Source organism: Culex pipiens, chromosome 2 (genome assembly GCF_016801865.2).
Source record: "Culex pipiens pallens isolate TS chromosome 2, TS_CPP_V2, whole genome shotgun sequence".
Classification (NCBI taxonomy): domain Eukaryota; kingdom Metazoa; phylum Arthropoda; class Insecta; order Diptera; family Culicidae; genus Culex; species Culex pipiens.
Genome location: NC_068938.1, coordinates 80971232 through 80996658, shown reverse-complemented (window position 1 = coordinate 80996658; position 25427 = coordinate 80971232). Strand labels below are relative to the sequence as shown.

Below are 25427 nucleotides of genomic sequence, written 5' to 3'. Positions count from 1 at the left end.
AGGAAACGAACAGAAACAACGACCGAATCGAAATTCAGCTAAGAATTCCGGACCAATACATGGCGAAACAAATAATGGACCGAACTATTGTTCTTCTGCAAAAGACTGCCGAAGAAACTTCTGATCCTGACGAAAAGGAGCAGGCTTTGCAGTGCATCAAGCTTATTCACCGTGACAACCGTAAGTTATTGGAATTAAACAAATGATAAATGAAGTCACAGCAACAGAATCTGTCAAATGACAATAATAATAATGAGCAGGGCTGTGGGGTCGGCTAGCATTTGAAGCGACTCCGACATGGACTGCTGAAAATTTTGCGACTTCGACTCTTTTGAAGATTTAGATTTACTCCAACTTCGACTCCAGCTCTTCAAAAAGCTCCGACTCGATATTAGCCTACTGCCACTTCAACTCGAACCCCGACTTATGATGATTATCGATTTAGACTCAGATTCCGACTCCGACTCCACAACCCTAATACTGAAGGTATTTTTTTTAAAGTGATTTATTACACTTTTTTTTTCAGCTCAACTGGTTGGACTATAAAAACGGAATAGGCTGGATTTTTTTTTCTTCTGCAAACATTATCAATCAATTTGTTAGTGCCTCAATTCAGAGGCTTTATAATCTGGCAATTGATTTTAGATGTATGTTGAGGCAAAATATTCAATAAATAACCTGTTCGAAAAAAAGCCATGCAATACATTGAACCAACTAATGTAGAATTGATCAAGTCATGCTTTCCAAGGAAAATTAAACTGTTAAATTTTAGCTCATTCTTGCGCCAAACTAGTCACTTTGCTAACTATAATGTAGACAGTTTTTTGCTGTTAAAGATTTATTTCTTTTTATTTACACCCAGATTTTTTATTTACTTTTTAAGCAATTATTTTGAAAACTGCTTAGAAATTAACACCACCTGATCAAATAAAGTTCGTCATTTTGCAATCATATGATTCGTTGTTTTTTTTAATGACGGTTTTAGTTGTATGCTCAAGTTGTAACGCATTCATATGACAAAACTAAACCAAATTGAATCGTTGCTGCAAAAATATAAGCTTTCATTGTTGATATTTATGCGACTCCGATTTCGATTTGCTGAATATTCTGTGACTCGAACTAAAACTCGTGTTCTCCTAAAAATAGCCAAATTTGCCTACTAGTGTTCTGCCGCTCGAAGCTAGTCCGTCCCATATGTAATTTCGTCAATTTTGAGGTAATGATGCAGTTTGGTTCAAAATAATGAAAACTATCAGAAAAACTAATAAAATGTAGTACTTGGTTCTAGAAAGCCGGAGAAAATCCACTTTTTCGTGAAATTCTAACACGCAGCCTTATGGGCGGGACAACTTTGACACGCGTTTTTCTCGGCTTGCTGTTTTTACATATGAGACGGACACGATTAGAGCTGCAGTGTTGCTTGGCCCTGTTTGAAAATGGTTACGTTTGGTTATTAAACTGCTTAAAATCAATGTTATCAAAATCGTTTTGCAATTTTGTTGACAACACAACACAAAGACACATTTTACAGCAATTTCCACCATGCCAAAGATAAATTGACGGCAAACTCTGGTAGCGCAGGCCAAAAGAGCGCCACGCTGGTATTTTGTTAGATTCTCTCCTCTCTGAACATAGGGGAAATATACCCTTTCTAATCAAACACCTATCTTCGTCATATGAAGAGTTTGATGCTCGATTAAAGCTCCAAAAATACTACTTTGCAGGAATTTTACCTAATTTTACTTTAAACTTACCAGCAACAGCATTGCCTCAAGTAAGCACGCAAATTTATGCCATTTTTCTGGCCAAAAAGATCAAATTTAATGCACTTTTGATCATAATTTCTATTTTGCGAGACCATTTCTCATCATTTTGGTGGCACACACATCCACACGCAAGATCAGAGGTTAACTGCTTAACGAAAGTCGCCATCAATATCTTTTCACTTGCGCTAACGATTTCAAAGCGCTTAAGATATAAAATTGCTTCCAACTACCGGCAACATGTTCTTTTGCACATTTGTTAGTCACTCAGTTGAAAAATAATACCGAAACATGTAAATAATTAGCAAGCGCCATCAGAAAAACAAACGCGCCAAGTCTTTTGACGTTTAGATTTTGATTACCCATTCCAATCGAAGGCTGAAGAAAACCGAGCGAGAAGCGAAGGCAAAGAAAGAACAAAGGGTGGCCAGGCCACCAACACCACCAGCATGCTGTTAGAGTGAGCTAGTGATGCCAGGGAATTTTCTCTATAAATGCTACTTTGCGTGAGTGTTTGCTTAAAATTTCATCAATTTTGGCAGCACTAAGCAGACCCAAAAGAGCGCTGGAAGAAAAAAAGAACTAAGCTGAAAATAGAAAAATGGGCGTGGCCCAATGCACTCGACTGATTTGAATGCATTTGGGAAATATTTTTTTTAAATGCTTGTAAAAGGAATAGCATAACTTTTAATAAAAGTGAAAATAAACAGAAATGTTCACAAAAAGTTGCTCTACTCGTTGGAGTACTTGGTTTTAATAAATTTCAAGGAACACTTCAGATTATCCAGCATCATTCAAAAGCGACCGCTTATAAGGATTAAAATGGGTATATTTCCCCTATTCGTTTGTGACTCGGTTCGACGGACGGAATAGGCGAAAAAAATCACGAAGTATTTGTTTCGCTATGGGAAGCGATTGGCCAAGGCTCTGGCAGCTAGCGTGTCGTGTTCGCTCGCGAATGGTTGCGCGCTCCAGTCGGTAAAGATTCGGCGATGAGTGAGTGATTTCTAATCTTTGAGCCGAAAATCAAGACCCTTGGGCATGTTTGATTTAAATTGAGATAATAATTAAGAATATTAAACTACTCGTAGTTTTCTACTTTGCAGGAATTTTACCTAATTTTAGAAAATAAACTTAATGTCTACTTGTAGCTTAAATAATGGCATCTCAAATAGAAGTTCTTCAAACTTTCCTCCCTTTTCTTAAAATTATCGCAAACCCAATTTGAGTTAGCTGCTCGCTTTGGTTCAATTGAATTTGCACACGGTCCAGCACATCCGGCGTTCACCGAGGGCAATTGTTCTTCCTCTAAAACCAACCGCACCTTCATCATCAGTGGATCCTTTCTAAGGAATAACCCCCCCTCCTCCCTCCAAACGCCATTGCGTTGCATTTCTGGTCGGTGTCCTATTCACTCGTCTTCCTCCGCCAACCAACCATTCATCCATCCAAAAGCAGTTTGCGTTTGTTTGAGCGCTGAAGATGCACTCCGAAGACGGTTCCGGACCTTAACCGAACCGACGTGAACGTGATGAGAAGCAATTTCTAAGGATTATCTCTTGGGGGTCGAAGAAAACTGGGAGGGGGGGGGGGGTTTTGTTGTTCCACAAGGACCACCTTTACTTGCAATTTTGAAAGTCCTGGCTGCTGCTCCGGTTTGGTGGTTTTCCAGCAGCAGCAGCATCTTTCGACTATTTTTTTTTTTTTTTTTTTTTTTTTTAATTTATATTTATTTTGATTTTCTCTTCCATGTACATTCATTCAGTTAAAATATTATTGAGTGTCCAATCACAATCGATGACTTTTCACCTCAATTTTAAATACTAGCAACTTTCATTTATTCATGAAATATTGTAGCTTTCGCTATTCAGTGATTTCAAATGTAGGAGGTCCTACATGTACAATAGGGAAAAGGGATACCTTAAAACTAACTTATAAACTATATAAAGAGCGGATCAATGCAGCTGAAGACTGCAATGATTTTTGTCGAAATGCATCAATTATCTTATTGGACATAACATCCAAAGTGTCAACTTCGGCTAATTGATGAAGTTCACTGGTGCTGAACCAGGGAGGAAGTTTCAGAATCATTTTCAGAATTTTGTTCTGAATCCTCTGAAGTTTTTTCTTCCTGGTTAAGCAACAGCTTGTCCAGATCGGCACAGCATAAAGCATGGCAGGTCTGAAAATTTGTTTATAAATTAACAGTTTATTCTTGAGACAAAGTCTAGAATTCCTGTTTATAAGTGGATACAAACATTTAATATATTTGTTACATTTAACCTGGATACTTTCAATGTGATCCTTGTAAGTAAGGTTTTTGTCAAAAGCAAGTCCAAGATATTTCACTTGATCCTCCCACTTTAAATTTACCTCATTCATCTTTATAATGTGATGACTTTTTGGTTTAAGAAAATCAGCCCTTGGTTTGTGAGGGAAAATAATAAGTTGAGTTTTTGCAGCATTTGGAGTAATTTTCCATTCTTTCAAATAAGAATTGAAAATATCCAAGCTTTTTTGTAATCTTCTTGTGATGACACGAAGGCTTCTACCTTTGGCGGAGATGCTTGTATCATCAGCAAAAAGTGATTTCTGACATCCTGGGGGCAAATCAGGCAAGTCAGAAGTAAAAATATTGTATAAAATTGGACCCAAAATGCTTCCTTGAGGGACGCCAGCACGTACAGGTAGTTGATCAGATTTGCTGTTCTGATAACATACCTGCAGAGTACGATCCGTCAAATAATTTTGAATAATTTTCACGATGTAAATCGGAAAATTAAACCTTTTCAATTTCGCAATCAAACCTTTATGCCAAACACTGTCAAATGCTTTTTCTATGTCTAGAAGAGCAGCGCCAGTAGAATAGCCCTCAGATTTGTTGCTTCGAATTAAATTTGAAACTCTCAACAACTGATGAGTAGTTGAATGCCCAAGGCGAAATCCAAACTGCTCATCAGCGAATATTGAATTTTCATTAATGTGCGTCATCATTCTATTAAGAATTATTCTTTCGAATAATTTACTAATAGATGAAAGCAAACTAATGGGCCGATAGCTTGAGGCTTCAGCAGGATTTTTATCCGGTTTTAAAATCGGAACTACTTTGGCATTTTTCCAACTACTGGGAAAATATGCCAAATCAAAACATTTGTTGCAAATTTTGACCAAGCTACTTAAAGTTGCTTCAGGTAGTTTTTTAATTAAAATGTAAAAAATGCCATCCTCACCAGGGGCTTTCATATTTTTAAATTTTTTGATAATAGATTTTATTTCATTCAGATCCGTATTAAAAACATCATCTGATGAAAACTGTTGTTCAACAATATTCTGAAATTCTATTGAAATTTGATTTTCAATAGGACTCAGAACATTTAAGTTGAAATTATGAGCACTCTCAAACTGCTGAGCAAGTTTTTGAGCTTTCTCCCCATTAGTTAATAGAATATTATCACCATCTTTTAAAGAAGGGATTGGTTTTTGAGGTTTCTTAAGAACCTTTGAAAGTTTCCAAAAAGGTTTGGAATAAGGTTTAATTTGTTCGACATCTCTTGCGAACTTTTCATTTCGCAGGAGAGTGAATCTGTGGTCAATAACCTTTTGCAAATCTTTTTGAATTCGCTTCAGTGCAGGATCACGAGAACGTTGATACTGTCTTCGACGAACATTTTTCAGACGAATCAGAAGCTGAAGATCGTCATCAATAATGGGAGAATCAAATTTGACTTGGACTTTAGGAATAGCAATATTCCTAGCATCCAAAATTGCATTAGTTAAAGATTCCAAGGCTGAATCAATATCAGCTTTGGTTTCTAAAACAAAATCATGATTTAAATTGTTCTCAATATGATGCTGATACCTGTCCCAATTAGCTTTGTGGTAATTAAACACAGAACTATTGGGTCTGGTAACTGCTTCATGAGAAAGTGAAAAAGTTACTGGAAGGTGATCAGAATCAAAATCAGCATGAGTCACTAAAGGACCACAATACTGACTTTGATTTGTCAAAACCAAATCAATTGTTGATGGATTTCTAACAGAAGAAAAGCAAGTTGGCCCATTCGGGTATAAAACCGAATAAAGACCAGAAGTGCAATCTCTGAATAGAATTTTACCATTGGAATTTACTTTTGAATTATTCCAAGATTGGTGTTTGGCATTAAAATCACCGATGATCAAAAATCGAGATCTATGCCGTGTAAGTTTATTCAAATCCCCTTTGAAATAATTTTTATTTTCCCCAGTGCATTGGAATGGTAAATATGCAGCTGCAATCATAATTTTCCCAAAAGAAGTTTCAAGTTCAATGCCCAAACTTTCAATAACTTTTAACTTAAAGTCACGTAACGTGCTATAAGTCATACTACGGTGGATAACTATTGCAACTCCACCGCCATTTCGATTCATTCTGTTATTGGTTATAACTTTATAATCTGGATCACTTTTCAAATAAGTGCCAGTTTTTAAAAATGTTTCGGTTATAACAGCAACATGCACGTTATGAACTCGTAAAAAGTTGAAAAATTCATTTTCTTTCGCTTTTAAAGAGCGAGCATTAAAATTCATAATATTGATGGAATTACTTAGATCCATGATTAAACTTCAGGGTAAGAACAACATCATTCGCAAATTTTAATCCAATCTGGATAGCTTCCATCATGGATGTAGCATTACTCATTGTTTGAATCAAACCAAACAGTGAGTTTTGCAAAAAAGTCATTTTTTCAAACGTAACATCGCCGAGATCAGAAGATCCCAAAGCGTTGCCAGCAGAAAAATTTTCAAATGAAATTTGAGGTACCTGCCCAATTTGAAAATTGGTAGAGGATTTAAAATTCGTGGATGAACCCGAACCCGAAACGACGTTGGCATAAGAAATGCCATTGCTGTTACCTAACTTTTCCACGGTAGGGGTATTTCTAGCATTGTTCGAGTGAGACAGCACGAACGTTTGATTTAAAGATGCAGGTACAACCTGACTTTGAGAAAATTTCGGTTTGGATTTCGGCTGATGCTTAGCACGAGAATCCAAAACCTTTTTTCTGATGGGGCAATCCCAGAAATTTGATTTGTGATTTCCACCACAATTTGCACATTTAAATTGGGTGACTTCTTTCACGGGACAATTGTCCTTGTCGTGAGAAGAATCCCCGCAAACCATGCATTTTGGAACCATGGCGCAATGATCAGTACCGTGACCGAATGCCTGGCAACGCCGGCACTGGGTCAGATTCTGGCCATTACCGCCATGTTTCTTAAAATGCTCCCACTTTACCCGTACATGGAACAAAAACTGAACTTTGTCCAAAAGTTTCAAATTGTTGATTTCATTTCTATTGAAATGAATCAGATAAAATTGTGAAGTCAAACCAAAGCGAGAAATATTCCCGTTTGATTTTTTCTTCATTGGTATTACTTGGGATGGGGCAAAGCCAAGCAACACCTTAAGTTCGTTTTTGATCTCATCCACCGACAAGTCGTTGGAGAGACCTTTCAGGACCGCCTTGAATGGACGAGCATTCTTGGTCTCATACGTGTAGAAATTGTGTTTGTGGTTTTTCAAATAACCAACAAAAGTTTGGTGATCTTGTAAAGATTCCGTCAACAAGCGACATTCTCCTCTTCGACCAAGCTGGAACGAAACCTTCAAATTGCAAGTTTCCTTGCAATTCTTCAGTTGCGTTCGAAAGCTGGCCAAATCGGAGACGGAAGACACTACAATTGGCGGAGCCTTTACTCGTTTCTCGACGGCAGTAGGCTCAGTACGAGGAGAAGGATCCTTGTCAACAGTTTCGGATAAAACACCGAAAGTGTTTGCCAATGGAATTGGAGGATTGACCTCACTTTCAGAATCAGAATCAGACCTCGGATGAGGCTGTTTTCTTTTTCTGTTTCCGTTAGCCGGTTTAGCGTTCAAACGCTTCACCGACGTAACGACCAAATCTTCAGAAGATTTGCGTTTACCTTTGTTTTGACGCATTTTGCAAGCAAAGTTCTCTTAAAAAGATGGCTTCGTTTGTAAAATACAACAAAATTTCAGGTGGGGTTAGTCTTGAAAAGACTGTTTAGAATTTTGGAAAGTAACTCAGGTAGTCTTTAAAAAGACTGTGAATTTTGTTTGGAATAACTCTGAGCTTAGGTAGTAAAAAAAAAAAAAAAAAAAAAAAATACCGCAGCTCTAGTGTCCGTTCACCACGAAGGTTCGCAAGACACTGATCTTTCGACTATTGTGTGTCTTTTCACTCACCCTCCCCGGAGGTGATCCGGAACGTGGTGCTCCGAAACGTTGCTGGCTGTTGTTATTTCTGGGAAAACCTCAAAGGAAACCCAAAGCTTGTACACATCACTAGGATGGGGGAGGGAAAATTATACTCCGGCAATAACGACGTTTAATCAGGGCAATGAGGGCCCGGATTTATCCTGCAGGAAGGTTTCATAAATAAACGGCCCAGATGTTTGCGATTCCCGTGGGAAGATGAACGCAATGATCCTGGACTGGGCTGGATGGATTGTTGGTTGTTGTCTCAAAAGTGTCGACACAGGATGAACAACGTGCTGCAAATTCACTGCCAAATGCAATCAACGTGTTTCCGATGGGCCCGTTTGGTATGTTGGTAAAATTTTACACAACAAAATTAAATTCCAAATTAATGTAAAGACGGCCGGGACCCGCGGTTTCGAGTAGGAGTCTCGCAATCGAGAAGGCCAAGGCAATGCTGTAGAGCGAACAATTTGATTTTATTTAGATTTTGAATGTTTTTGTCATATTGGTCATGTCTGTAACATAACCACTTGCACATTGTCTTTAAATCTCATTAGCATGGACTCGTTTTGCAATGTCAAAAGTTTACGCGTCAGAACCATTTTTTATATCATGCGCTTAACTGTACGATACGACATGATAATATTGTGTAGGTATAGTTTCAAACAACTAAATTGTTGATTTATTGCACTACATTCTACTACAATTGAAAGATTTAATTACACTAGTATTCAGGCAGCCGACTTTGAACTCTCAGTCAATCCCGCAAACTGTTCCCCTGCCGGGACCAACGACACTCTCTTCTCCAGCATCGTTTGCAGCACGGTCTGATCATGCTCAGCAGCCTCCTCCTTGCTCGGTTTATCATACTTTTTCAGCCACACCAGATGCAGCAGCTTGTAGCAGGCACCACAAACCAGCGCAATGTACCCGGTGTACCGGAAGCCCAGCCTGGTTCCGTGTTCCGCAATCAAGAAACCACCCACGAACGATCCGACGCCTTTACCCAGGCAAAAGTGCACCATTCCGGACACTCCGATGAGGGTCGCCACCAGGTTGTTCGGCGCCAGCACGGCGCAGTACGTGGTGGCCACGACCCACATGAAGTAGCACGAGATGGCCTCGTTTAGCTCGATCGGGAAGCACCAGAAGGGGTTACTGAAAGAAGGAGGGCATTAGGTCGTTGATGGATGACCCCCAAACTTAAGTAACTCACTCAATAAATGAATATCCCAGAATCCTGAGTGCATGCGCCAGAAACGCCACCACCAGCAGATTCACGTGCCCAGCCCACCGGGTAATCGGCCCCGTCAGGTACATCATCGGAATGCTGGCCACCGTTCCGACGGTGTAGGTCAGTCCCAGCAGGTAGTTCGGTGAGCCCATCTCTTTCATGATCACGAACAGATAGCTCTCGATAAAGCCCCAAAACGCTCCCAAGAAAAACAGGAAGAAGATGAACATCAGCACGTGCGGCAGTCGCAGGATCTTGAACAGATGTTTCATGATGCTCTCCGAGGGCTGTTTGTGGCCAACCGGAAGGAACACCACCGAAATCAGCGACAATCCCAGCAGAACGTCGTACGTGTAGAATGCGGGCCTGTAGTTGGTATCGCCCGTGCCGCTGGAGTAGTAGTCGATCATCAGTCCCGTCAGCGGAGTAAAGATCGCCATTCCAGCGCTGGAGTACAACTTCTCGCGACCAAAGTCACCCCCGTGTTGTTCGATCATCGTCAACGCGATGGGATCGGTTATGGTTAGGGTGGCTGTCAGCATGGTTGTGGCAAAGAATCGGATCAGCAGGTAGTACCAAAAGGTCCGATCGTACTCCGGTACACGGGGGAGGCGGCATTCTACGTTGAGATGGTTTTGGATCACTTTCTTTAGAGTACAGTTTTCGAGAGTTACTAAGCCGCATGTGGTGAGGGAGTCAGCTGCTGCGTTGAAGAATGTCAGTTCAATTTGTCTGGTCTCATTTACTTCTGGTGAACAGAACTGGATGTAAGTGTTCTCTGGGTCGGCTAGTTCTGGGCACAGTGTTAGGCAGGAGGGAGCCTAAAATAGAACGAAAACTCTCATAATTTTGCAAAATCATGCGATATGGAAAATATCAGTAACGTAATTAAAAATCTAAAAATCTATAAATCTAAAAATCTAAAAATCTAAAAATCTAAAAATCTAAAAATCTAAAAATCTAAAAATCTAAAAATCTAAAAATCTAAAAATCTAAAAATCTAAAAATCTAAAAATCTAAAAATCTAAAAAGCTAAAAATCTAAAAATCTGAAAATCTAAAAATCTAAAAATCTAAAAATCTAAAAATCTTAAAATCTTAAAATCTAAAAATCTAAAAATCTAAAAATCTAAAAATCTAAAAATCTAAAAATCTAAAAATCTAAAAATCTCAAAATCTAAAAATCTAAAAATCTAAAAATCTAAAAATCTAAAAATCTAAAAATCTAAAAATCTAAAAATCTAAAAATCTTAAAACCTAAAAATCTAAAAATCTTCAAACCTCTGAATTGCAAATGTAACCTCCTACTGCTAAATTGTAATAAAAACACTATTTGATTTGAATTTTTTTTCCAAAATCTAAAAACCTCAAAGTCTCAAAATTTAAAAAAAAGTTTTTCTTTTTTTGCCTTCCTCACTGAGGTAAGGCTATAATCCTGCATTAAAAACTAACTTTTCACAGAAAGATCGTTGACCCACCTTCATGTATACCTATCGACTCAGAATCGAAAACTGAACAAATGTCTGTGTGTGGGTGTGTGTATGTGTGTGTGTGTTTGTATGTATGTGTGTGTATGTGACCAAAATTCTCTCTGAGTTTTCTCAGCGCTGGCTGAACCGATTTTGATCAGTTCAGTTGCATTCGTTTTGGTTTAAGGTCCCATACGTACCTATTGATTTTTATAATTTTTCGATACGTAGCTTAAAAGTCATGCTTAAAAATGTGTTTTCGTATTCCAGATGTTAGATAAGTGACCGAATCGACTCAAATACCTTCATGTTATGCATCGTTGGTAAGGTAATCCAAAAACCTTTCTAACGAGTCCAAAACATTGAAGATTTGGCAACGTTGTCTCAAGTTATGGACTCTGAAGTGATATTTATGTACTTTTTTGAAGCCGGATCTTACTTAATTGTATTTAAATAATATATACAGTATGTAAAAAAAGTATTTACACCCCTTGGGCACTATGCACATATTGTCATGAAACATGTAAAAAATTTAAAGTTTGACAGGAACCTAGTACTACGTTTTGTTTAGAAACTTGTGCCAGACATTTTGCTACAAAAAGCTCATGAAAAGATGATTTCTATAAAAAGTTATATAACAAATACTATTACGAAAATAAAAAAGGTGCAAAAAAAGTTTGTACACCTTTCGAAAAATTAACATAAATAATGTTATTTGTTGACAAATCACCATAAATCCAATCTCCCAACTCCAAATAGGCATCCTTGACTGATTAAAAAAATAATTTGGATTGAATTTAAAGTTGACTAACTACTTAGTATAAAAGTTTATATAACTCTGGAAATTCTATATAAAATTTATCTAAACATAATTTTGCAAACTTATAATTCAACTAAATGTCAATATATTAACTAAAATTGCTAAATAAACATTTTGGAGTAGGTATAACACCGTTTTGGGGGTATTTGTATCGCTAGAATAGATTTTTCGTTGGAATTTCGTCAAAAAAAATTCGGAACTTCGTACCAACCCGGAATTACGTCGTCGGAAAATCCGCCGGCATCTGAACCGGTCCACAATTCACAAGTCAACCTATGTGGCATCAGAAAGGGCATACAATTTCCGATCTTTTGATACCCATACATCCAGGTTTTCTATAAAACCCACGTTTTTAAATAAATACCTAAGCAAAAACGTTGTTATGGTTTCGTTTGAGCAACCTGCCAAAAATGTATGGAATTTCGTAATTTTTGTTCTCGTAAATTAAACTTACTGTTTGCCCAGGTATTTAAAAACGTAGGTTTTAAAGAAAACCTAGATGTTTGGGTATCAAAAGATCGGAAATTTTATGCCCTTTCCGATTCCACATAGGTTGACTTGTGAATCGTGGACCGGTTCGGATGCCGGCGGATTTTCCTACGACGTAATTCCGGGTTGGTACGAAATTCCAACGAAAAATCTATTCTATAGATACTAATACCCCCAAAACGGTGTTATACCTACTCCAAAATGTTTATTTAGCAATTCTATGGTAATATAATGACATTTAGTTGAATTAAAAGTTTGCAAAATTAAGTTTAGATAAGTTTTATAAAGAATTTCTAGAGTTATATAAACTTTTATACTAAGTAGTTAGTAAACTTTATATTCAATCCAAATTATTTTTTTAATCAGTCAAGGATGCCTATTTGGAGTTGGTAGACTGGATTTATGGTGATTTGTCAACAAATAACATTATTTATTTTAATTTTTCGAAAGGTGTACAAACTTTTTTTGCACCATTTTTATTTTCGTAATCGTATTTGTTATATAACTTTTTATAGAAATCATCTTTACATGAGCTTTTTGTAGCAAATTGTTTGGCATGAGTTTCTGAACAAAACGTAGTACTAGGTTCCTGTCAAACTTTAATTTTTTTACATGTTTCATCACAAAATGTGCATAGTGCCCAAGGGGTGTAAATACTTTTTTTACATACTGTACATCATCCGACCCACCGTCGGTTTAGTTATCAAAAGACCTTTCCAACAAGTCCATAACATCGAAGATCTGGCAACCCTGTCTCATGTTATGACCACTTAATTGTAATTTTGAACTTTTTTATTCCGAATATTAAAATACAGGAAAATTGTGTACAAAAGTGAGGAGGGCATCAACCACATAGGTGGAATAAGTTAGTTTATAATTAAAGTTTGCAACACAGATTTCCGAGAATTTCAAATTTCTCAAGATTAGTCAGATTCAGTATGAATTGAAAAAAATCTACTTCTTGAGAATTCCAATTCCATATCTCATTAACATACCACAAACTCCCTCCCAGCCTCGTTTCCCCCGTACTCCTTCGCAACCAAAGTCCTCAGCTCCGTCGTGGCCCTCCGCGGCACAAACTGATCCAACGCGTGATGGGACACAATGTTCAGCACCAGTGCCACCAGCAGCACCGGTTTGTACCGGCCAAATCGATCAACCAAATATCCGGTGATGGGCGGACTCAGACAGGTCGTCCCCAGCAGCGTCAGATAGACGGTTGCAATTTCGGCCACCGTCAGTCCGAGACTTTGCATGTGCACCGTCAGGTACGGGACCAGCGACGACGTTGCGCCAAAGATCAGAAACAGGGACACCTTGAGCAGTACCAGGTTCGGGTTGACGCGACGCTTGGTGGCCGCCACGTGGCTATTTTTCGCGCCAACGTGCTCATCTGTTTCCGTCGCCGTTTTGGGCGCCATCTTGCGGTTTTCCACGGGAAATTCCTAACTGCTTCTGAACTGCTCTGCTCGGTCTGATTTCCACGCTAGAAGACTCCATAAAGGTGACAAATTGCGATTTTGCGCCGAATTAATTCACTCCAATTTTCCGCTCGAGATCGCGAGACGCTGCTGCTGCTAGTATCACTCTGGGGGATGCTGTGCTTTGCTGAGACGCCACCTGGACCATGAACGATATACGACCGGCGAGGAGAATCTGCGACGACGACGACGGGCTGACACTGACTGACTGACTTGTTGGTTGGATCGTTGAATCGTTGGATGGCTCTGTAGAACATCCGTCCACGGGGATGAGACACCTTCACACAACATCTTCCAATTATTATGTTCAGAGGCGTAACGAGGAGTTGTGATATTTTTGTAAAAATTTTCCTATCACTTCTTAAATCTTTATCTATTTTGGTTTGAAAATTTGCAATTCGTTTTTCTCCTGTTAATTCGAAGTTCATGATCCTTCCTGATGTACACCCCTGAACAACCCAATATAGATTAGATAATTCAGCATTATGCAGCATCACACGACAATGGCGAACCACTCCACTACACCCGCTAGTGATGGAGCGCGATTGTGGCTTTATTAATTTATTCCACTTCTCGCTGCGGTCAACACTATAGCGGGTCTAGAAGATAGCTGGCTATAATCTGGTCTATTTGCACTTGGCCATCAGAGATTGGCCGCAAGTGAAGGGAATGTGGCGTACGATTGCTGCTGCTGCTACAGTCACGTTTGAGAACGTTTTAGAGCCTGAGAGTTAATTCAACGTCGCTGACGGTTTGAACCGGGTAGTATCGGTAGTCAATTCGTGATGAGGTGGAATAAGTTTTGCTAATTTAATAATAGACGAGACAAATTAATTTGAAAATTACTTGTTAGCAAGGCATTTTGCACTCTAAGCAAGCAAATTAATCTGACTAAAAAAGAACTAAAAAAAAAATATAACAAGTCAAATCTTTAGTCAACGTGTTGGTAAATTTCAAGGTTGATAATCGATAAAATTATCGTCAATAATATTATCGTCTAACGATAACGATAATCTATCGTTAGATTATCGTTATCGTTATTTCGATAATTCTATCGGAAATAACCCAAGTAACAATTTTTCCAGGAGTTCTACAAGAGCTCTTCAAGATAGCTACAGCATAGCAGTTTGGACCGCGGTAGGATAAAACGCTCTTCAAGTACTCTTCCAAACTCCTGAAGAAGTTTTGAAGAGAATTTTATCCTACCGCGGTCCAAACTGCTATGCTGTAGCTATCTTGAAGAGCTCTTGTAGAATTCCTGGAAAAAATGTTACTTGGGAATCTAATCGCCTATTGACGATAACTCATTTTAAAAATCTTTCAAAGATCCATTAATTCAACCATATCATGTTAAATTTTCAATGCTTACACTAAGAATATTTTTTTTGAAAATGTTGTAAGGCCGTTGCAAATATTTTTTGAAGTTTATGTCCCTCGACTCTGGTCAAAATCAAGGGGGGGCGGGACGGGCAAAAACTAAAAAATAAAAGCAAAAAAAAACTGTTTTAAATTGCATTTTACACCTGCCAAGTTGTTTTGCACTCATTTGATTTCAAAATATCTAAATACCAAAAAAATTATTTTTTCGCCGAAAATTTTTTTGCGCTGCTGTACAACGGAATTTTACAAAAAAAATCAAAATACTTTTGATCGATTCCAGAATTCTAAATATGATTTTAAAGGCAGAAAAATGCATTTAAATTTGTTATCAATCGACTAGACTTCCGTTTTCATTAAAAATTTTCAAGGACCGATTTTGAAGGGGTGACGTAAACTTTGAAAAATATTTGCAACGGCCTAAGTTTCAAAGTATAAATATAATAATGTACTAAAATTGTTCACAATATACCGTATTTTTGAAAATACTCAAATTTTCATAATTTGCCAAATTAGTATCAAACGAAGCGAAATTTTGTATGCTTTTTTCACTTTATTAGAGTTTTTAGGAAAATACTAAAAATTTCACCAAATAAGGCAATTTTTCGAATATACTAAAATTTTCATAATTTGCAATATGGGTATCAAACGAATTGAAATGTTGTATGCTATTTAAATTTATAAGTTTTTTTTAAATACTAAAATTTTCACAAATTTCCGTATTTTTCAAAATACTTAAATTTTCTAAATATGCAATATGGGTATCGAAGCAATATTTTGTTAGTTTTTTTCACTTTATTAAAGTTTTTTTTTAAATACTTAAAAACATTACAAAACACCGTATTTCAAATGAATTAAAACAGGGGTGCCCAACCTTTTGGCCCTGCGGGCCAGATCTGATTTCTCTGAAGCAGTGGAGGGCCGGAACTAATGTTGATAAATGGTCAAAAAAGTTAAAAAAATCAAAACATTTATTTTATAAGTTTGTTTCAAGTAAACAATTAAATCAACTTTTGTTACAAATAAAATTCATATACCTTGATTTTTAGTAAGAAAATAAAGATTACTTTCAAAGATGTGTTTATCAAATTAATTTTTTTTTGTTTTGGTTAAAATTGTATTGTAATTGTTTTTGTCTATTGAAATTCAATACCCTGATATCATTAACTAAAAAAACATTCAAATTGCGTCGTAGCAACTTTTTTTCAGTTTGAAGAATCAACGAACTAAAATTGAAACGAAATTTGGATTCAAATCTTCTTTACGAAAAAAACATTTTTTGCGTTGTTGTGCACCTTTATTCAAATAATTTACAAAGCATTCCAACATGATTCTAAAGACACAAAATTTAAAAAAGTGTAGAAAAATATATATCTGATAGTTTTTAATTCGTCATTCTTCAAATTTCATAGAATTAGTGAAGTTCATGAAAAAAATAGCTATCTGATTTCTTGACTCATTTTGAAACATATTGTAATATTTCTAAAATGTTTGCAGGGATCTTTATTTTTGATCTAAGTTTTTTCCAGCAAAACTTTATCATTAAAAAGTTGTTTTGAAAAATATTCATTATTGTTGCTAACTCATTTATGAAAAAACTATTTTATTCAAAATCCTCGAAAATGTAACAATTCAATTAAAAGTAAAAACAGCCAAAATTTAAAGAAATTTAAATATAGTGGGTAATTCTCTACCAACTCACACGAAATCGGGAAAAGTTGCCCCGACCCCTCTTCGATTTGCGTGAAACTTTGTCCTAAGGGGTAACTTTTGTCCCTGATCACGAATCCGAGGTCCGTTTTTTGATATCTCGTGACGGAGGGGCGGTACGACCCCTTCCATTTTTGAACATGCGAAAAAAGAGGTGTTTTTCAATAATTTGCAGCCTGAAACGGTGATGAGATAGAAATTTGGTGTCAAAGGGACTTGTATGTAAAATTAGACGCCCGATTTGATGGCGTACTCAGAATTCCGAAAAAACGTATTTTTCATCGAAAAAAATACTAAAAAAGTTTTAAAAATTCTCCCATTTTTCGTTACTCGACTGTAAAAAAATTTGGAACATGTCATTTTATGGGAAATTTAATGTACTTTTCGAATCTACATTGTCCCAGAAGGGTCATTTTTTCATTTAGAACAAAATTTTTCATTTTAAAATTTCGTGTTTTTTCTAACTTTGCAGAGTTATTTTTTAGAGTGTAACAATGTTCTACAAAGTTGTAGAGCAGACAATTACAAAAATTTTGATATATAGACATAAGGGGTTTGCTTATAAACATCACGAGTTATCGCGATTTTACGAAAAAAAGTTTTGAAAAAGTTACTTTTTGCGTTTCTCTTTGTTTCGTCGTCCGTGTCTGTCGCGTGTGACCATGAATGGCCATGATCGATGACGACCAACTTTTTCAAAACTTTTTTTCGTAAAATCGCGATAACTCGTGATGTTTATAAGCAAACCCCTTATGTCTATATATCAAAATTTTTGTAATTGTCTGCTCTACAACTTTGTAGAACATTGTTACACTCTAAAAAATAACCCTGCAAAGTTAGAAAAAACACGAAATTTTAAAATGAAAAATTTTGTTCTAAATGAAAAAATGGCCCTTCTGGGACAATGTAGATTCGAAAAGTACATTAAATTTCTCATAAAATGACATGTTCCAAAAATTTTTACAGTCGAGTAACGGAAAATGGGAGAATTTTTAAAACTTTTTTAGTGTTTTTTTCGATGAAAAATAGGTTTTTTCGGAATTCTGAGTACGCCATTAAATCGGGCGTCTAATTTTACATAAAAGTCCCTTTGACACCAAATTTCTATCTCATCACCGTTTCAGGCTGCAAATTATTGAAAAACTCCTCTTTTTTCACATGTTCAAAAATGGAAGGGGTCGTACCGCCCCTCCGTCACGAGATATCAAAAAACGGACCTCGGATTCGTGATCAGGGACAAAAGTTACCCCTTAGAACAAAGTTTCACGCAAATCGAAGAGGGGTCGGGGCAACTGCTGTGTGAGTTGGCGGAGAATTACCCAGTGTCTTTTTGCAATCTTTTTGCACATTTTTCAAGTATAATAAATATTAATATAGAAATGATAAGAATTAAATTCAAACATAAAGAATTTTTAAATGTGAAATAAAATCATTTAAAAAATACAAAGGCAAATCTTAAAATTAATTTTTAAATTTTTACACTCAATTTATTAATTGAGTATTTCATGAACAGCTTTAAGGGCCGGTCATAGAACTATTTTGAAAAGCCGTCGCGGGCCGGACAAAATAGCTTCACGGGCCGGACGTTGGGCAGGCCTGAATTAAAATTTCGTTTGCTTTTCAATTTATTCGAGTTTTTTTTTTGAAAATAAAAAAAATCACGAATTACGGTATTTTTTTAAATACTCAAATTTTCAAAATATGCAATATGGCGAAATTTTGCATGCTTAACATTCAAATTTCGTCTGCTACATACAAAATTTTGCATATTGCAATTTATAAAAATGAAGATTAAAAAAAACGGTATTTTGTGAAAATTTTAGTATTTAAAAAACTCCTTAAATGTGAAAAAGCAAACATAATATCGCTGAGTTTGATAACCATGTTGCAAATTATAAAAATTTGATTGCTTTCTAAAAAATACGGTAATTTGTGAAAATTTCAGAAATTTAAAAAAAAATATAAATGTGATGAAAAGCATACAAAATTTCGCAACGTTTGAAACCAATATTGCAAATTATAAAAATGATAGTACTTTCTAAAAATACGGTATTTTGTGAAAATTTCAGTATTTTCCAAAAAAATACTCTATTAATGTGAAAACGAAGAAAATGCAAACTATGCAAATTATGAAAATTTGAGTACTTTCGAAAAAATACGGTAGTTTGTGATTTTTTTTTAATTTAAAAAAAGTGTAAATGTGAAAAAGCAAACAAAATTTCGCTTCGTTTGATACCCATGTTGAAATAATACGGTATTAATACCACAATTTTGAGTACATATTTTACTTTGTAACTTACTGGATTTTCAAAAATATATATTCTAAGTCAAAGCATTGAAATTTCAACATGATATGGTTTTTTAAAAGATTTTAAAAATGAGTTATCGTCCATTATCGACGATAATAAAAAAAAAATAACGTAATGATAGATAGAAAGTTAGGGACCATCCACAAACCACGTGAACACTTTTTTGGGAATCTGTTAGTCTTAGTCTTTCCCAATTCATCATTGCAACAGGAGCAAAATTAATTAAAACTCCAAGCAACGCAGGAACTAAGCAACAAAACTCTATTTCCCACGTGCTTCGACACTTGGATGTGCACTTCCGGCAACGACGATGACGTTTCCCGATAGTCCACTGTCCGGTGTCTCTAGGTGCTAGTTTTTGCCAGCCAACAGCCAACGCCCCCAACAGCAGTTGTCGGCGACAAAAGTTATAAAACTGTCATTCAGGCAACAAGCAAAATCACTCAGCGCGGACAAACGCCAGGATTATGCACCACGGCGGAAAATTGTGGCCAGTTGTGGAAAACTTTTCCCAACTCCTTTTTTTTTCATCAGAACTGACGAGGTGTTGAATTGTGTGTTTTTTTTTTGCTTGTTTGCAAACTAGGTTGGACTGGACATACATTTGAAGGAAATGTTTAAACATTCAAATGTTTCCCAAAATGTTAATCAACTTTCACTTGTCTCTGAAATGTTGGCAAAAGTTGTTTAAAACTGCACAACGAACGGTAACCCAGACTCGAGGCGACAGAGTGCATGTGTTATTTGCTTAGCATTAAATCGTCTCCTCAAACAGTGTAGATAAGCAGATTTATCTGTTTTCTCGGTCTCTCGGCAGAGTGAACAATTTCCAGGTACAGAAAACACTCCCGCTCTGGGTTTTAGTTCAACTAGATTCTCTGGTCAGCTTGCGCTGCAAAAGAGTTGTATCGTGTTTTCCCCTAATTCAGGCAAGAGTTAAGTTCCAACTCAAAACCAAACACCAGCAAGTTTGAAATGTGGCTGTTGATTACGGGTTTGATGCTGCTGGTTTCGACCGGATCCGGCTCCGTCCTGGCACCGTATCAGGTACGTGGGAGGAACTTTTCACCTGGATCATCACCAGGTAGTCATCACCACCCACCCCGTTTTAGGTTTCCATCCGATCCAGTGCTCCGTCAATTGTCGGTCAGTTGCAGCCTCCCTCCTCGAATTATGGTGGATCGGTGCCGTCCAGGCATATTTGCAGTGGCATCATCATCAAGGATAAGTACATTCTGACGTCGGCCGGATGTGTGCACGTACGGGAGCCACAGTCGGGCAGGGTGACGTGAGTATTTGAGGGATTGGATGGGAGATTGCAAGATAATGTTTTTATTCTGATGATTTGAACATGGAGTTCTGAAGATAATATTTTTTGATTCATTAGAATCCAAATTTTTCCCCCCGAAATTTCGTACAAAAATTAGGGGGGGGGGGGAATAATTCTTCATAAAATTGAAAACGGTTATTGAAAAAACTTGTAAAATCGATTTAAACTGATGAATACAGTTTCTAACAATTATTTATGCATGTATTGTATAATAAAAAAACATCATTTAAATTGTAAGAAATAATGAATATATGCCATTCAACAGTTAAATTTAAGGGGTTTAATTAATTAGAATATTCGACGATGCTTCTACTTGAATAATTTTTATAGAGCATTTATTTGTTTTATATGAATAATAATAAAACGGTCATTAATCAACATTTAGGTAATTGGTGTCTTCCTCACAATCATAAAGTAATTTTATCAAAAATAAATACGTCCGCTCTTTCAGTTTTCTATCAAATTCACGTTATTCATACCCATAAATAGGGTTATCAGATCTTAAAAAAGTATATAAAAAACACTTAAGTGCTCATAACATAACATTAATAGAGTCGTCAGATCTTCAATCATATGACGCGTAGAAAAGGTCTTTTAAAAATCTTTTCAAAAATGAAAACTGATCAAAAACTGACGTGAGGAAGGCAAAAAATGCTAAAAGAAAGCTATTTTGTATCATAAAATTTCCCAAACAAGTCTCTAAACAATTTTGCGGGCTGCTTATAATACAAAATCTGTATCTTGAGAATCCCGTTTTAATTATTTAGTCTTTTATCATTAAAAAATAATTCTTATAAACAAGGGTCCTGATTTTTGGTTCAATGAACAGAAACCACTCACTCATTGCCTATCTATTCGTCGCCTATTCCAACCCACTAGCATTCATGAGCGAATGATACTCGCAAGCAGCCAGCGAGTGGCCCGAACTGTTCACTCAGCGAACAAATACATCGTGAAAATATTTGCCTACTCCGTCGCTCGACGACACTCACACACTACCATGCTCAGCGAAGAGCCACTCTCACAAAATGCCAGAGCGGCAGTCTTTTTGTCTTCACGCCCTCAGTTTGACATCAATTTGATTTTTTCTTGGTGGAAATTTCTTTGAATGGTGTCTATGATGTTATGAAATCAAAATAAATGCAAAATTTAATTGATAACATTGATTTTAAGCAACCCAAATCAATGAGTATAACGCATTGCATCAGAGAAAAAATGTTTTCAGGGATCTCGCGTCAGAGTTATCTAATTTTAGTTATTTGGATATCTGTAAATCATTTTATAACTTTCTTTTACAAAAAAAGAATACTATTCCAAAAGTTGAACTTGAGAATCCTGAATTTTCATGGGAAATAATTTGGGAAAACATTAGCAAAACATTTTTAAGTTCCTATGCAAAAGAGGCGTTATACAGGGTGTATAATAATTTAGTCCCAAATAGATCAAAAATGTTTCGTTTAAAAGTTAGAGGAGTTGTAGAGAATAGGATGTAACAAACATGACTTTTTGGCGGGCATTCAAGGGTTTGTTCCGGTGGGCATACTAAGCCCAAATCCAAAATATGAGCTTGATTGGACGTAACAGGAACTGGCGCTCCGCCCTTCAATTTTAAATGGGATTTAACCCGTAAAATAAGATTTTTTTCAAAAATGTCACTTTTTGAGGCATTTTGGCCACTGAAGCATTTATTTTTAACATCATTGGCGTGTAGGCCAGATCTTTTCGCATCTTTTGGTATATATAACATTGAAATTTTGAGCACCCTGTAGATCGGTACAGACTTTCAAAGTTTGGCATTTTTTCGAAAAATCGGTCCCGGCAAAAAAGATATGCGTCGCGCCTCGCGACGCCCTAGACGCCATTTGATTTTGCCGGGGCCGATTTTTCGAAAAAATGCCAAACTTTGAAGGTCTGTACCGAGCTCCAAGGTGCTCCAAATTTCAATGTTATATATACCAAAAGATGCGCAAGGATCTGGCCTACACGCCAATGATGTTAAAAATAAACACTTCAGTGGCAGAAATGCCTCAAAAAGTGACATTTTTGAAAAAATCTTTTTTTACGGGTTAAATCCCATTTAAAATTGAAGGGCGGAGCGCCAGCTCCTGTTACGTCCAATCAAGCTCATATTTTGGATTTGGGCTTAGTATGCCCACCGGAACAAACCCTTGAATGCCCGCCAAAAAGTCATTTTTGTTACACTCTAGTAGATAACCTTTGTGAGATTTGTAATAATGTTGACAGTACAGAACACAGGATAAAAAATTGTAAAAATACCAGGCCAGTTTGGGAATGGGTGGAAGAGATTATTAGCAAGAGATTGAAGTTAGTAGTAGAAGATCCAGAAAAAATCATGCAAATGAGTATAGTAACATCAATGAAAAGAAAAGCATGTTTATGGCTAGTAGCAGAAGTAATGTGTTTTAATCTTAAAAATACCAAGAACGCAACAGTAAAGGACTTTCAGCACCACATTAGAAAAATCAGATGGAACTTTCGAGAAGTTTTCAAGAAACATTTTGGGAATCTGCTAAACATTTGCTAAGATCGCTGTTTTTTTGTAAAATATCTCCGTAAAATAAAGACAATCACATGAAAAAAAAAAGTTAAGAGTGATTGGAGACGATCGTCCGTCCGGAGCCGTTCGGAGACTGAGCCGATCAGAGAGAGAAGGAGAGTAGAAGAGAGAGTGTTCGGGATCGAATGGTGTGAAAGTGACAAACGGTAGGAATTCATCAGGGCAGTATCGCATCGCCTGCTACTTGTGCTCACGAATGGAGTGGTTGATTTTGAGCAATCAGGACCCTTGCTTATAAACCGAGGATTTTTCAAAATATCAACAATGTAAAATGAAGTTTGAAACTGCATTCTTAAGATGCAACATGAATTTGCAATGAAAAATCAAAATCACAACAATGCAACTCCAATCTTAAATGTCTCTTAGGCAATTTTATTGGAAATTTCCTGAACTTTTCGAAAAAAATATTTTCAGGAATGGACAATCAGCTTTTAAAACAAATCGAAAAATGGAAATTTTTCAGTAAAAATTATATTTTAGGTGGCTATATCTTGAAAACAGCTCAATTTATCAAAAAAAATCTATAAAGTACTTTTCGACTACAAATTTAATTTTATATTAAAACTGAAGTCAACAAATTTGATTTACTAAAATTTTATTTTTTTCCGGAAATATTTGTTATCAAAAATGCATAGCTCGGCTTTTTTCTTGCATCTCAATAGCTCAAAAATGAGGTTTTTCCCTCTTAAACAAAACAAAAATATATAAATTGATTTTGGGAAATTGAATTTTTGTGAAAAAAAGATAATTTTAAAAGCAGCAATTTTTTCTCTGCACCTGTTTCTTTTCTGGATAGTCCTCATCAATACCTACAACTTTGTTGAAAACACCACAGCGATCCTGTTGAAAACACCACAGCGAAAATACCTTCAAAAGTTTCAGATATTCGAATGTTTACTTACCATTTTTGTATGGACAGCTGCCAAAATTGTATGGAGCCTTGTATGGGTGAACCAATGACACAAAATGGCTTATGACCAATTTAGGTCCCCCACAAAGTTTATGCCAAATCCAAATATTCGTAAAGAATTGCTCTGTATGGAAATAATTTGAAAAGTGCAGGTTCGTCCAAGAACTGTGACAAACGGTTACAACACCAAATCGATTTACAGTTCCTTCTCAAGATTTTCGAATGTTCACTTTATATGCCAACTTTGTATGGAGACTTGTAAGGATAATCTAATGATTGTAATCATTGTATTTGTATCTTTTGACACAGGAAACAATGTTTCAAATTTCAAAAATTTCCTCTGGAATGATTTCAAATAAATGCAAAATCTTATTTATTAGTTCGTTCAAAAAATTGTTATTAAGTTATTTTAATTAGGAATAATTAATTTTGAGTTTGCCTCTAAAATTAATTTAAGAGATAAAAAAAATACAATGTCAAATCTTGGGAATTAGAAATCCAGATACCTTAAATTTGGAAATAATTTCACTCAAACACTTTGTTTATTTTTTAAAAAATAATGGAAAACTTTTGAGAAAATCATTTCAAAAAATGACTGCAATGGTTCAATGAATCTTCCTCACGTAAATCAAATAATTTTTATTTTTCCGTATTCAAGAGGTCATTTTGAGAAACTTTTGTTCTACAAAAAACTTAACTTCTCTTCTTTTATGTTTTTCTAGTTTCATTTTTTGTTTTTGCATTTATCTTGTTTAGTTTATGTTTGTACTTGATAGTATTTGGCTTGTTCTACCATCTCCTTTTGCCTTCTTAGTTTTTTCATGTTTTAGCATCATCTTTTACCATTTTTTGATTATTTTTTAGACTTTCTAGTATCGAATGATACCACATTCATTTAAATTGTAAAAAATGCGTAAAAGCACAGTCTGGTATATTACAAAAAATACTGCATACTTACTTTTAACATAAAATATAGGAATGTTAGTGAAAAACACAGCCAAAGTTGACCCCAGAAAAAAGACATTTTTTAAATCATAGGCAAAGTCACATAAAATAACTAGTCAAACTTCCAACCCTGAAAATTTTCAAAAATTCTAAGAGTTCTTCTTTCCAATACATTTTCAAGAACAGAAATTTGTTGAAAAATGTTTTTTTGCCAAACTTTCAGATCGAGGCCCGCCTAGAGGCGGGGTTGGGTTGCAGAGGGTTATATAAACCGTGTGTACAACTTTTTTAAAACCAAGCCTTTTTTCAAGATTAATTTCTCTTCCCTTCTATTTACTAAATCACGTTTCGAATATTTAAGTTTAAAAAAAAACATTTGATAGCATTTAAGGGTTAATATTTTATTTTTATCAATTTTTTCAGACCAATTCCTATAAAATGCATCAAGAAGAAAATCTTATGGTCTGTTAAAAGTGCCTTGCCAAAAATTCAGGGATTGTCCAATCGGCACCAAACTTGGGATATTCTGTGAAGGTCGAGTCCAAATGTGTACTCGGTTGTTATGGAATAACCTGTATATACAAAACTTATCTCTGAAAACAAATCCTCTGACAAATTGTTCTCGTTTCAAGATAAATTTCTACTTAACTTGTCTAACTTCTTCAATTTCTCAATCCCCAATCGAAACCGCATCACGCTTAAACTCCCAACGGTCCAGTCGACTTATTAATCCTGGCGAAACTTTCATCAT

The 25427-nt window shown here is 36.0% G+C and overlaps 2 protein-coding genes across 3 annotated transcripts in view; both read right to left on the bottom strand.

Moving 5' to 3' along the window:
* The window catches only part of LOC120428131 (uncharacterized), a 481672-nt gene that overhangs the window by 311777 nt on the left and 144468 nt on the right, over nt 1–25427 (bottom strand). The gene's annotated exons all lie outside the window — the stretch shown is intronic.
* LOC120431900 (major facilitator superfamily domain-containing protein 6-like) lies at nt 8682–13749 on the bottom strand. Its single transcript, XM_039597032.2, has 3 exons — nt 13032–13749; nt 9242–10080; nt 8682–9183 (listed from the first exon to the last, which is right to left on the bottom strand). Exons 1-3 carry the CDS (start codon nt 13455–13457, stop codon nt 8757–8759), a joined length of 1692 nt encoding a protein of 563 aa, XP_039452966.1. The 5' UTR covers nt 13458–13749; the 3' UTR covers nt 8682–8756.

Coding starts and splice junctions, on each gene's coding strand:
- LOC120431900 (XM_039597032.2), bottom strand. CDS start 13,457: ATGGCGCCCAAAACGGCGACGGAAACAGATGAGCACGTTGGCGCGAAA. Junction 10,081..13,031: donor AGGCTGGGAGGGAGTTTGTG/GTATGTTAATGA, acceptor GTTCTATTTTAG/GCTCCCTCCTGCCTAACACT. Junction 9,184..9,241: donor CTGGGATATTCATTTATTGA/GTGAGTTACTTA, acceptor TCCTTCTTTCAG/TAACCCCTTCTGGTGCTTCC.